Source organism: Colias philodice, chromosome 17, assembly GCF_061535455.1.
Source record: "Colias philodice isolate Cphi_HAF_F1 chromosome 17, ilColPhil1 Martin Lab GWU primary, whole genome shotgun sequence".
In the NCBI taxonomy this organism is placed as follows: domain Eukaryota; kingdom Metazoa; phylum Arthropoda; class Insecta; order Lepidoptera; family Pieridae; genus Colias; species Colias philodice.
In genome coordinates, this window is record NC_143102.1 from 4031552 (window position 1) to 4046135 (window position 14584).

The 14584-nt window shown below is 31.7% G+C and overlaps 1 protein-coding gene across 1 annotated transcript in view; it reads right to left on the minus strand.

Annotated features, from left to right (window-relative positions):
* LOC149480994 (estradiol 17-beta-dehydrogenase 11-like) overlaps positions 1 to 13995 on the minus strand; it is a 35170-nt gene extending 21175 nt beyond the window's left edge. Inside the window, exons 1-2 of the mRNA XM_089706064.1 lie at positions 13751 to 13995; positions 1520 to 1915 (exon numbers count right to left, since the gene is read on the minus strand). Coding sequence (XP_089562190.1) covers positions 1520 to 1826 — 307 coding nt within the window. The 5' untranslated portion in view covers positions 1827 to 1915; positions 13751 to 13995. The remainder of the gene's footprint in view (positions 1 to 1519; positions 1916 to 13750) is intronic.
* Positions 13996 to 14584: the final 589 nt, after the last annotated feature.

The following is a 14584-nucleotide window of genomic DNA, read 5'->3' on the forward strand; positions in this document are numbered from 1 at the left end:
GACGGCATTCACTGTCTCTATAATTTTACTATGGTCAACAAAAAGGACAAACAAAAAGGTCAACAAAAAGGAAAACGTTTGCAATAGCCAACGTTTTACTTTTAGTTGATCTTTTGCTAGTTTAGATTGTGCTGGCAGTAGGTAGAAAAGGTTTTACCAAGGTGGCCGTTATTACGCATCAATTCGCTTTATATCGGCCGTAGCTAATAAAAATCGTTTTTAGGCGGCCGACTTTAGGATCCAGTGATCAAACGAAGCTGTTGTTTCATTTCTAACCTTATTAATATCACTGCTAACATATAAAATAGCTAAACGTGTTATTTGAAGTTTTCGTGCATTACCCCAATATCGACCACCCGGCCGATATTGAGATTTATCAGCAAATACAGATCCCGAATCTCGGCCCCGCAATTATTTCATTAAAAAGACAAATAAATGTAAAAACACACTATTTTATCGATAATTTGACTGTTTTTCTTTGAGAATACATAAAATTCAATACTATATGTTTGTTTAATTCCATTAAAATACTTATCAACGTAAAGCGTCGACTCAGCGATTTGACTACGCAATGCCGCCAAACTACGCACGTTTTTACCTGCACGTGCTCTATGGCTTACTGAATTTTCAAGAGTTGAGGTACCCACACCAAAATTTGGGAGGTTTTGCTTATGTATATAGAGTCACTTTTTGCATAAAAACTTTTATGATTTAAGATCGATATTTATAGTTATATTCCGTTTTCTCGAAAAGGCCGATATTAGGAGCAGGCCGATAATAGGAGACTCCACCCTACTACTGTCACTTCACGCAAAACATCTGATTTTTCAAACTTAAAATGTCTTTATGTATCATACATTGCACTTGTAAGATAATACATACACACACATATTAAGAAAAAACACTATTTTTAACATTCATGATATTTTTGATGTCATTTTTGTTATTTAAACTAGTTAAAAAACAGTTTAAAAAAGTTCTGTCTTGGACGTCCGTGTGTCTGTATGTGCGGAGGATTTTCTTGTTAACACGATAGCGACCGAAATATTTTACTAATCGAGTCTTTTTTTTTCTCTTACGCTTGAGTATGCTCAGGAATAGAACCCTTTCATTTTTCAGGGTCTGATTCGATGTGGTTTAATTGTTATTAAATAAACAAAAATAATAATTAATAAATAATTATTTAAAAAAAATTATGAGGCGTGCACTTTTGGATTTTCCAAACTATTTAAAGATTGCATTTAAAGTACTTATAAGATTCAATAAAAATAATTAAAACCCTATAATACACATATCTACCTATATCTTTTTAATAATGAATCACCCGTTAGAAATATTCATAATCTTTTTAAACTGTTAAATAAACAAACAATTTTTTTAGTCGTGACAATTATACTATACCTACTAGCAAAACAGGTGATTGTAATGCAAAATTTCGAAAACGTGCTGAATATATTAATTCAAAATAGCCCAGAATAGACGGTTCTATAAACAATGATGATAAATGATGATTACTAACCTTGTTCATTTATATCCCATAGTACAACCACACATCCGAGCCTCGCGAGTCGCAAGGCAATAAGGCTTCCCAGACCGCCGCCCCCGCCCGTGATCAAGGCAATTCGACCCTTCAGGTCTTTTTTCGGCTTCCCTATGATCGATCTGTATATTCCTTGAAACAGATATCCTATAACTGTCACCAACGTTACAATTAGGTCGAAAATTGATTGAATCAAGGTGTATTTGTTTCTCATGCAATCTGGTATCTCCCTCGTCAAAGGGCCCGGCCTCATGCCATTAACGTACTCTTGAGTTTCCGTCGACATGTTTTTTTATTGTTTTTACTTAGGTATTATATGTATATGGTTCCTGTAGCACGTGTCCCGTTAGTCATTACCACATTGGCATTTGTTATCTGAAAGAAACAAAAACAGTATTAAATATTACTAAGTACAAATGGAAGCTTATGTAAATAATTTTTATTTAGATAATAAATTCTAGGCCTATACTAAAGTGGGTCATTTGTAGAATGTCACATTTAACGAATATAAAGTGAATACTGAGGGCTCATTCTGACCCTAATTCGTTTTTAATAGCGAAGATTAAATCATTTGGAAATCACGCGTCTTCGTGAAATTAGTTTCAATTCTAACGTTAGCTGTATTATATCTAATAATGGACGCATTTATAAAATTTTGCGAGGTTTTTATTTTAATTTTAATGTATATTGTATTCTAAAATTTTAAGTTAAAAACGCACAAAATATGTATATGTATAGATGGGGTTACAACTTACAATTATATTTACAATTAGGTATTAGGTATATTCTTGCATATAAAAAATTCCATTTGACTATAACAACTTATTATGTTGTGAAACTGGGACGATGGACTATCATGCATTTGAAATATTAAAATTATAACCTTGTCAAAAGTCTCTGTTACAAAATATTTATGTGTTTGCAGAACTTGTTGGACCGGTCCTTTGCCCTTGACAATTTCCTTTGAATATCCGAGAAATTCGGCACTGTCTAATGCCCTTTTGGACATTGTTTTGTTCCTTGCTATGAAAAATTATCATGTAGGTAGGTAAATATTGGAACATAATCTATAGGTAATATTGGAACTCAGGCCCCGGAATCACAGACACAATAGAAAATCTATTGTGTCGAGGACGGATCGGGCCATACGGGGCTCAATGGGTTAAAATTTATAGTCCGGTATGATATGCATAAAGCTTTACCTACATTGAAAAGTTTTAATGGATTAGTAGCACAGATTAGTAGGTATGCTTCTAAGTGTGATAAAAATGAGTTCCATAAACCTATTTCCGATGTTTAAAAAAAATATCATGTGTAGGTAGTATAAGACATTTCTTAACGTGTCTCGCAACTTTTTCTGTGTTGTCTTTATTAGATTTAATTATGAACGCATTGTATACTTAATTAAGAATAAATCAACGCTGAACATGAATCGCATCGGATGTAACACACAGACCACAGTGCACGCAATTTTAAAACATGCAGTGCCTACTCAGCGGCCACAATGGAAATCACTTCACACCAATCTCTAAATACAGAATACAATAACGTTTATAGTCATTGTTTTATCTATTCTTTACTCTTGCTTTATTTTCGACATAATTTTAACTTTAATTTTTTATAAAGCAAGGTGAGCGAAATAGATGAAAAAACTGTGTTTACGTAATTTATACATATTTCATTTTATAAATACATTATAAATTGCAATATACTTTATAACTCGAGGTTACATAATAATTGTTGAATATCTGCGCAATACATTTTCTTGAATACGAACATGTTTTGTTAGATTTTTAAGTATAACTTTAATTATTGTATTGAGCGCCTTAGGGGCAAATTTTTGTGTACGAGACAGGTACTGATATTTTTAAATGAATCATTGACATGGAACGTGGTACAGAATGGTGGTATGGTAGAAGCTAGTCGTTTACTCCTTCATACGTCGACGACCATGTCGCAACCTATCGTCGGTCGACAGCGCAATATCATTGCACAAACTGTGCTTAAACTAGGGTTTTCACATATTTTTATTAATATAAAAATATTAAATATAGAATAATTTAAAAGGAACACTTCTTCCTTCTGTATAGCTTAGGCTACAGAACCGATTATTTACAGAAATTTGATTCACTGATGGATGTTCTGAGAACTTTGAATACTTAGTTTACATTTTTCGATACTCTACGACAATAAAAACAAACATACTATGTCACTAATGACACAACCTCAATTTAAAAATAGATCATCAATTAATAATAATTAACCAATCTTAATCAAATGCTTAATTGGGACATGTTACTCCAGAAAAGCAAAGAAAGTTCTGGAGTCCAACTAGATAATATTTTCGAAATCATCTTTAATTATATTGTTATAGTGTTCTATTTTTATCTGGAAGAATGCGAGCAAAAGTCTTAGATACACTGTGTCAGAATACAGTCTATAGGTATTTGGTTAAAACAAACATCATGCATATTTTGCCAAACGCCAATCTTCCATCATCACCTTTGACAACCCTATGAATAGACAAACTGTTAGGCTTGGTTCCGTCATCAGCCGAAGGTCATTATGATATTTGCGAATGTTCAGTGGCAGCAATAATTATTGCGTTAATGTATTAGCGTTGTTTTGATTGTGCCGCCTCCAATATTTGGCACTTCTTTATGTACATAAGTTAGATAAGTCTCTTTGGAGGTTAGCATTTACAAATAGTAATTTCTGAGTTATTTTATTCAAATTATCCTTGAATAATTTGTAGAGAATGTGTTTACTATGGATTAATAGCATATCAAAGTATATGTACCTTAGCGTAAATGCTAACTTACTACACAGTGTGTACCTTCTACTCGTACTCGACAGCTTATCATTGCTACGGTGGTTACTTGCCTGTGGCGATTGGGCAAGCATTCATTTAATTTTTAATGAATGGGCATACCTATACAGGATGTGAGTTTTTACGATTACTTAATTACATCCAAACATTAGGTTATAAATTGTCATAAATTAAATTATACATAAAATATTCGTACGGCAAATAAGACAATTAATTTGTTCAATAAATTGAACTGTTGAGTGATTAATGTTAACACCGTTACAATTCCGTCAGTTGTTTATAAACAAACGAATAAATTAATAAGTAATGAATATTGAACACTGTGCACATAGAAACAAGTGTACGAGTAACGAGACCTTTATTTACGATCTCGTACAATACACCGGCGTGAAGGTTATCCATTGTATCTCCATAAACAAATTCAATACTAACACAATAAGTCTAGCCTTATAATGGGACAATTATTAGCAAACCCATTTAATTCGTAACACAATACAATCACTTTTGTTTATAATCTATGTAGGTATTGTCCTACGAATAAAACATTATTTACTTTCAAAATAATACTAAGTCGGTGCCTAAGAAGGGATATCAGATATAGATAAAGGCTAAAGATAATACTCTGTTTTTAAGATCAGTCAGTGAAAGGAAAGCCTCGTTTATTCAAAACAAAATTAAAATAATTGGGCTCTGTTAGTACCTCTATGTACCTCCTTGTTCCGACACAATGTGTAGTTCATTGACGCACGTGCCTTTGACGCAAAGTGTATAAGAAATATCTTCTCTACACGAATTTGAACTTTAACACTTCTTTTTTTCAGATTGGTAGAATAATGTCCTTATTATGAGGAAGATAAAGTCCGTGTTGTAGCTTCACATACACAATCATTGCTTAACTTTACTATTAGATATAATTAATTTAGTTAGAGTCATAACTCATAAATTCATAATATACGAGTAGGTAACTACGAGATTTGAAAAAAACAATGAACTTGTTTGCAAAACTCGTTTTTGTTTAAATAACTTCTTTTGTAATAGAATTAGTAAAGTTTCAGACTTCCCAATATATTTGATACGTTTAGCATATTGCAAATGAAACATTTTTTATTATTACACGCTTTATATTAGCTTCACCTGTATGTTTGTAAGTTTGTAATTGTAACCGACTTCTTTGGGCGCGATTTTGACCCACTTTGAACGGCCAGATTTCGTTCAAACTTTGTAGATTTATTTAGGACCGATGACAATACACTAATTTGATAAAATAAATAATAGTTAAAAAAGAATAAAAAACACGCGTTTTATAGAAAACCGAACTAAAAGCGTGTTTTTTAGTTTTTTTTTAACTATTATTTATTACTATGTTATTATGCTAAATATGTACTTGCAAACAGGCAGGTAATAATTAATGTTTTACAAGTCTAGGATTTTTTTTGCCCTTTGCACATTAACCTTAAAAGGTACAACTACTTATAAGTTGGGTCATGCTTAGGTATGGCGATGGTGTCCTTTTGTCGAGGTTCAATACAATGTTTTCCGTATAAACAAATATTTATGACGAATACAATGACGTACAATGGCCAAATATTACAACATATTTAACATAATGCTCTTTGCCTAAACGCCCTAAAGGGATATTTGATAACCAATTGTGGCTCTTTCTTGTAACGTGTTATTTCTACTGTTTATAAGTTATGGTGCCAAGGGGTACCAGTTTTGTAATATTACGTCAATATTATATGAGCTCTATGTAAAAAATACATTTTTATTCGTAGTCTTATTGTAAAAATAAATCATTCTCAATAAATTCATGTAAATTTTTATGTGTCAGTTTGACCGTCCTTTTCCACATAGATACAGACGCCATTAATCAGTCTGTATGTACCTATACATATATGTATAGTGAATTTTCGTAATATATTATATTTTATCTAGATCCGTTTCGAAATTTAAGGTTTTTTAGGTTATTGTGTAATCATTTTCAAACTAAAACAGGATATAGGTAGATGGTAAGAAACTTTAATATTCGTTAGGTATAATACGATGGTGCAGATCACAGAACATATGTGCAGATCATAATAATTATTATCTTTACGTAAAAGGTACCCTAAACAAAAGAAACATCATAGTACCTATACGTCATCATGTTAGCATTCACGTGACAGTTGCCTAATTAGCATAGATGCGTAACACTTTTAGCTGAAAATGTGCTAATTATACCAATAGATCTTATAAATTATAGCTTTTCACAATTAGTAAATTACTTAACTAAGTCAAGATACGGTTGTGATACGGTGAAGGACAGGTGTGCAATAATCCCAAATATCATTTTTAGTACCAATAGTTTCATCACTGCGGATATTTAATAATAATTTATAATTTACTAGCAGTGCCCTGCGGTTTCACCCGCATAGATAGCGATATCGTAACAGTGAAAAGTCTACTATAGGTCGGACTATAGGTTTAAATTTTAATCACATGAAAATCACCTTTACCCCGTCCCGCACTTCGGCCTTTTTTTTTTTGTTTTAGTGGGGAAATCTTTCATAGATACCCACGGCCTCCGGGGGAGGGGCCGTGGGTTATGTCGGATTCCTACCGACCAAAACCCCACTGTGTTCCGTCAAGACGCATATTGGTAGAATTCCTCCGTGACCCCCGCACTACGGCCTGCTCGAACCGTTCGAACAGTATACCTACTATTTTCTGTAGATTGACACTTTTAAAAATTCGTTATATCTTTTGAATGGAATATCCAATTCTTTTCATTTAAAAAGTATTTTGCTGGTATTGAAACAGTCTATAATAAAACATCATTTAATGGGATAAGGATTAATATATGTGTATGGATAACATGGTTTGATTACTGTCGGCACTTCTATTTACTTTGAAAACGTAAAAAAGTTGTTGTAGTAACATAACTACTGAAGATGGACATATGGTATCGCGGACTTTCTTGTAGATATTGATCCATTCTATAATACCGTAGAACATTTTTTTGTTCTATCTTCAATAGATTCCGCAGCGCACGCGATGACAGAAGTTTTATTGAGGATTTTTTTACACCTTGGGTTACATTATTGCATTTTTGGTAAGGATCTCTAATTTTTTTGAAAATGCAATATAGCCTATGTTGCTCAGTAAAGATGCAGCTTTCTAATGGTGAAAGAATTTTTGAAATCGGTCCAGTAGTTTTTGCGTGAAAACCATACATACATACATACATACATACTTACAAACTTTTCCTCTTTATAATATTAGTATAGATAACGATCTCAGCATGTGTTATAATAATTTCACAACTATTTGAGTAAGATGTAGGTAGGTGGCTATTAAAAATGTGAGTTTGGAGTAAGGTTAACCGTGGATGTTTTTGACAGTTTACGCAGGTGAACGACCGAATAGTGATAAATGAATATATTATATTTTTAACTGTTTCTATCCATAGCCAAAACAACTGAACAAGTTGTTCGATTTTGTCTGAGTTAGATGATGATTTAAATAAATAAAAAGTATTTACCTCCATCGTATGTTAATTTCTGAAAGTGGCTATTAATAATTATACTTTTTGCAGCGATGTTTTTAAAATATAAAATAATATTCGGGTATCCGCTTTTCAAGAGATCGAACTTGGCGAAACATTATACTTAGACAAAAAGTATATGGTCAAGTACAAAGTAAATTGTACGAGTCAAGTACAAAGTAAATTTTACGAATGTAGACAAAGTGAATAAATGCTTTTACAGAGTCAATTACATTCTTCCAGGAAACCTACCAGACAAGTGAAATGTCGGCGTGTAATTAACCTGCCATGTTATAAATGTTAACCTGAGGGGACTGACTACGTTTTGTGTATATTATTCTTGTAAGTGTTATCTCAGGATCGTAACTGGGTTAAGTGTAAATAAAGGCAGCAAATTTAAACAGGAAGTTAGGAAGTAAGTAATGCGTAACGTACCCTAGTTACGTAGGTATATAAAATTACTCAAACGGCACAAATACTTTGCCAAAAAGTTATCAATGAATCGTATTGTACATGTTTTAACATAAATTAACACTTTGGTGAATAATAAAGTACTATACACCAAGTGTGTTTGCAGTTTTGTGTGTAGATTTTTATTTTTTTCATTTGCATGAGATGTGATGCAGTATTTACCGAGAGCTGCGAACCGTAACAGATTAATCATTTATGTTTTTACCACAGATAAATAATTAGTTACTGCTACTATTAGTAACTTGCTCGTATTTATTATTATCGAGTTATTTGTTAAAGGTCAAATAATAAATGTTTTTATAGAAACAAATGTTTTGCTAGGTAATAAAAAGCCAATTATTAATATCGGATATACATATATACAACTATGACGTAGGCGCAGTCAGTTGTTTGCGCACGCAACCTGAACCATTCACCAAAACGTGTTCCGATGAAGAATTTATAATTACTGCATCATTATAAATAAAACCTGCCAGTTAAACACTACAGTTTGTGATAATTAAATCATATTAAGCAGAGATATACATCATCACGTTCTCAATTATAGAGTTTAGATTTCTTGACTGTCTGTAATATTGTCACTGAATTATTAATGTTATCTTTAAAGAAATTACATTTCTTTAGCATCTTCGATTCGATACATCACATAGAGTAGGCCATACAGCCTCAAGATTATAAATATTAACAATTTGACAAACCTGTTTTTGAAGTAGAACAAGTGTAAGGTCAATTTTGGCATTTCTTTTCTTTTTATGAACTTTCTCTCATACTTTCTCTAAACGATGTTCATTTGAATTATATATTTAATAAACGCACAATTTTATTGTAAGTATGTTTAAGTAGGAATTTTCTGTACACTTATGTCAGTTCATAACAGCTCTATTATTAGTCTAGGTATACATACTTTATTGAAGACGCTTTTGAAATACCTAGGTACCAAATTACAAAAAAAAAACATCATTCATCAAATATGTGTAATAACGATTAAAATCAAAAGTGAAAAAAATTACTACCCAATTGTTCAAAAAATAAACGTCCTTATAAAGTAAAAAACATTTACCAAACCTAAGGTCAGGAATTAATAATTTATTGTTAATTGATAAATAAGTATATCAAAAACAAATAGCGGTTTTAAGGGTAAACTCCTTTCCAAGGATTAACAATTTATACTTTATAGCAATCAAAAAGGCAAACACGTACGCAACGCCGGCATTGACCCAGAATATTAACTATCAATACAAATTACCCAACAATTATTATCATTGACTCTTTAATATTTTAAGATTTAATTGCTTTAGATATGCAATAATTGTGATATATTCATATTTATAATGTTTTTAATCTTATTCAATCTAGAAGAATGATCACGTACCTACTTTTGCATATAAATTGCAACTCCCTTCTAACATTGAGATTAGGGATACAATAACTAAATATAATTTTTATGTTTGAATTTTATGATAAAATATTAAAAAGTAACGATACCTTTTATCAAGTAAGTTATACGTGATATAGGTGATGTAATTTATGTATGCATGATGCATTCAATCTTATAATATGTAAATGAAGTACATATGTAAATATTATAATTTAAGTAGGTAAAAGATTTAAGATTCAGTCAAAATGGCAAAAAAAAACCTTCAAGAAGCAGGAATTAAAATGTTATGAAGAAAAATGCTTCATACTGAAAACTACCGACTTATCCCTTATTCAAACGCGAGCCTGTGGAGGAGCTAACAAAAAAGTAAGATACGTTCCTGGGTAATTTTGGGTCGTAGATTTCAAAAATACACACAAAAAAGGGGTTAGTGGGGGGGAAGTACCCTTTTTTCGGTGGGAAGTATATATCCCGTCATCTGTTCTCTCTTTAAAAAGTTTGGAAAGGTGGGAACTATAGCTCCCAGTGTCCACTCCAGACATCAATATTTTAAAACACTAGTTAGCTGCCCTGACTCCACTTGTGAATTTAATGTTATCGTAAAAAATTATAAAGATCAAGTTTTTTAATAAAGGAGGTGAAAGTACTCATCAATGCAAGTTTCTTATACTGAGGGAAGAATTCGGGAATTGAAAAATGAATGACTTCAACATAAAAATGGCATTTTTCTAAAACAAAATAAAAACAATAGGTAAATACTAATGTATTGAGTTAAGATTTCTAATTATCTGATCAGGAAATAACGAATAACAATAAATAAGTTGCTTATTCCAACTAAAAAAGACTTTTTAGACACACAGATTTTATATATAGAATTTCCGAATGTCGTGTGCAGTGACGAACACTGGGATGATATCTTCCCACTTAAAGACTTAATTTCAATCGACTCTACCAAGGTATAAACGAAAGATTCTGGGCATATTTTTACGTTTCACGCAACCGTAATATAGTCTAGTTTACATAGCTAGAACTCAAATCTACTTATCTAATTTTTTTTGAGCACTACACCAAAAACTAAAAAATAACGGTCGTTTTCGGCTGCAAAATCACGTCACCTGACTTTGACGTGTGTTTACCATGACATGTAATAATTCTCTGAAAAGTGTTTCCATGAAAAAAAGTTCTCTAAAATGTTAAGATTGCGTAGATACATATTACACTGCATTAGGTTTAAGCATATAAAAATAAAACACGATTTACTTCAATCTGAGACGTGGGAAGTATAGCTCCCAGCGTTTTAATAAGGGTTAAATTATGTGAACGTCCGCGTCGGTTAAAAAGTACAAAAACTTCCTGAATTTCTATTTTTTTATAAGTACCCTCTCGTTACAATAATTAAAACGAAAAAGCAAGAATTAGAAAAGGGAAATAGAGATTAAGTTTTAATTTTAATTGACCGGCGGATTAATGCGTAGCATTTGTTTTTTCTATATCTTGTTTTGTACAGTTTGCTATCAGTGAATATTTATATTAACTCATAGGATACATTAATTAATAATTTATATACGTAAATAACGTTACACATATAAATATTTAAGCACAAAAAATTTCGGTCACAAGAAAAAATTACTATAAGTACGTTCTAATTGACATTTTGACAGAAAATTTATGTCACAAAAAATTATAAATGGCATACAATATGAATAAAGATTAACGTTTTATTTAATATTCCTACATAGGTAGATAAGTAAATGTAAAGATAATTAAGTTTTTATTTTCAGAAAACTTATTATTTCGTTCCGTTTTTGTAAAATAATTTTGATGTTGTTGAATGTAATTATAAAATAAAAATTAAGGGTAATTAATTCTTATTTGGCAAGTGCAAATTGAGCACAATATATGAGCCATAGCCGTATAAATAATCATAAATATTGCGAAAAATCCATCATTTTTTATGCTTTTTATGAAACGCAGTAATTTTCAATTAGTTCATCATCAACAATACACATAATTTTCATTTATTTCTCCAAAACTGTTGAATGAGTCTCAAAATATATCCTCTATAAGTCTATAGTAAATACTAAACGAGTACTTACTAGAGGCTAGGCGAATACCAGACGGCCTTCACTATTGCCTAATGCGATAACTCGCTTACACGATCATAGCTGGGAACCTATGCATCAAATATACAACGATAATCAATATTTTGGCGGGAAATTGCTTTTTCCTTCAAAGAAACTGTAATTTAGTAAAATAATAAAAAGTAAATTTACTCTTAATAACATATTTCCGCATTGTGTGATCATCAGTTGAGGCTAGCAGCTGTAAACTGATTTTTTATGTTATGCTCGTTATTGACAGGAAAAGGTTGGTACAGAAAATTCTTGGAAAATGAACGGAAAAGAATTTATATGAAAATTATAAATTAAGTATATGAAAAAACGGCGTAGCGTTTAATGATAATTTTATGTCATGGATTACAGGTTGGGTTTTTTCGCTATTACCTTAAAATTCTGCTAATTTAAGTTTTTGTCAAATTTGCATCACTAGGTTATTTTTATATTATTATGTAGGTAGTATGCCATTAAAAACTCATCCTTATTACATAATTAACCCAAAAACTTGACAATCTACTTTTAAAATGTTTGTAAAACAATATGCCCATGGCCTACAGAAGATAGGTACGCTCTCAGCTGGTTTAACAAATTTCGCAAATGCAAATAAAAGTAATTTTGTAATCAATATCGCTTGTAGACTAACCGGACTAGTTATTTTCAGAAACGATGATTTACAAAACATACATTGTGCTACATTTACATTGTAATACATTTAAGTTTTAACTTTGTTTTAATTTATAATTTTTATGTTTTAAAAAAAGTGATGTGATGATCCCCCTAGTGGGGTAAGGGGCAGATGCATTATACATCTGTTTCACTGATCGATTTTCTTTTAGGGACAAGTAGGTTATCAGCCTTCTGTGTCCTGCCAGACCGAGACATTTTTTTTTCTTCGTCTCCACCTGGAATCGAACCCAGGACCCCCCGTTGTTACGCTCACGCGTCAACAACTGTACCAAGGAGGCGGTCAGTTAGGTATTATTTATTTATTATTTTGTTTAAAAGCCTCCAGTGATTTTCCGGTTTCGCTGACAAAAAACCTTTTCTTAAATAGGTACCTAGTTACTCAATTACTTTATGCTTTGAAAATAAATTAAATAAATAGATATACCTATGTTTAGTTAGATTGTTATTATAAGATGTTTCAGATGTCTCTGGATATAGTCGGCTACACAATAAAATTACCTAAGTAATCAATAATTATTTTCTTAGAAGGAAAGAAACCTTTTTCTTTGTCGCGATAATTAAACTAGTGTTGTAAATATAATATGATGGTGAAACATAGTAATTAAAATTATCAAAACGAATAACACAAATACCTACCTACTTACAAGGTAATTTAAAAACATAAAATATAAAAATAAAGCTAAATGTTGTACGTATTTCGATTACACTAGGTACATTACCAAAATTATATTGAAATCAAAACGTTTCTACCCGCTTTGATAAATTAATAATTAGGGTAATTTTATGTTAGAAATTCTTTCCTATTTTATTGATTTGATAAATTGATTTTTTGGCAATTGTTATGATAAGGTCAAGTTTGGAAAGGCGTCGACGGCCAACAAGTGCTTGAATGGTAAAGAATAAAGGTGAAACAAATTTCTATTTCCTACAGTTACACAAAAAAAAACAATTATTTCTCCTTAAAAATCTTAACATACCTACCTAGTACTGTTTTGCTCAGTGTTAATTTTCAGAGTATGAACGAATTTTGTGTAGTTTCGGGTTTCATTTTCTGATAACATGAACATTTTGTTTTATTCAAAGTCAGCACACTGAGAACCGCGATCGCCTTGAAATACTTTCCAATAGTAGGTATCTGCTGGACTATGCGAAAACGTTTACCTAACATGACAACATTTAATTAACACTACATGCTCAAACTTACCTATTCGATTATTTTTCTTGCACTTTCGTAATTTGGGACTTGGAAAGACGATCAGCCTGACGCACTTTTTCACTTAATAATTTAATATTTTATTTTGAAAATAACGATGACAAAAGACTGTCATAAAATATGAAAGTTTTAATTTTCGAATTTGGAACGCGTTACGCGCGGCTGTTGGGTCGTAGTTTCGAACTGGCCGGCAACAGCGCGCGATGCTGCGAATCGACTGGGTGACTGAGCGTATCAACGTAAAGCGGGCTGTTCACTGCGCGCGCAATCTTCAAAGTTCGACCCTCGCACCCTCTTCGAGATCATGACCTTCGTGCATTTCCTTCAGCTGCACTATCAATAACATGCGGTTAAAAATACAAACATGATTATTTATAAAAATAAACTTTCAAATTATGTAAGTCTGTACCTATACCTGAAGACTTTCTTTTCGCTACATATCATTAAAAAATTGATTTTTATACGGAACTTTAAAAATTATAAAAAAAAATCTAGGTATTATACCTACACATTTTTTATAAGTGGCAATTAAAATTTTAAACTTTAACGCATTGAGATGATTTTATTTTTATTAAGAAAGCTCCATATGTCTTTTTACAGCTTTGTCGAGTAAAAAAGGTTATTTTTATCTCATTTTAACCCGAGCGAAGACGAGCCAAATATACGTACCTACTTCCTAGTATATCGCCTGGAAGAAATCGCTGATAAGGGGCCGTTCAATACGTCACACTAAAATTAACGTTTTATGACCCCCTCCTCCCCGGTTGTCACGCTGTGTCACACTTTCTGTGACCCCCCCTGCAAATATATCGTCACAAAAACTAA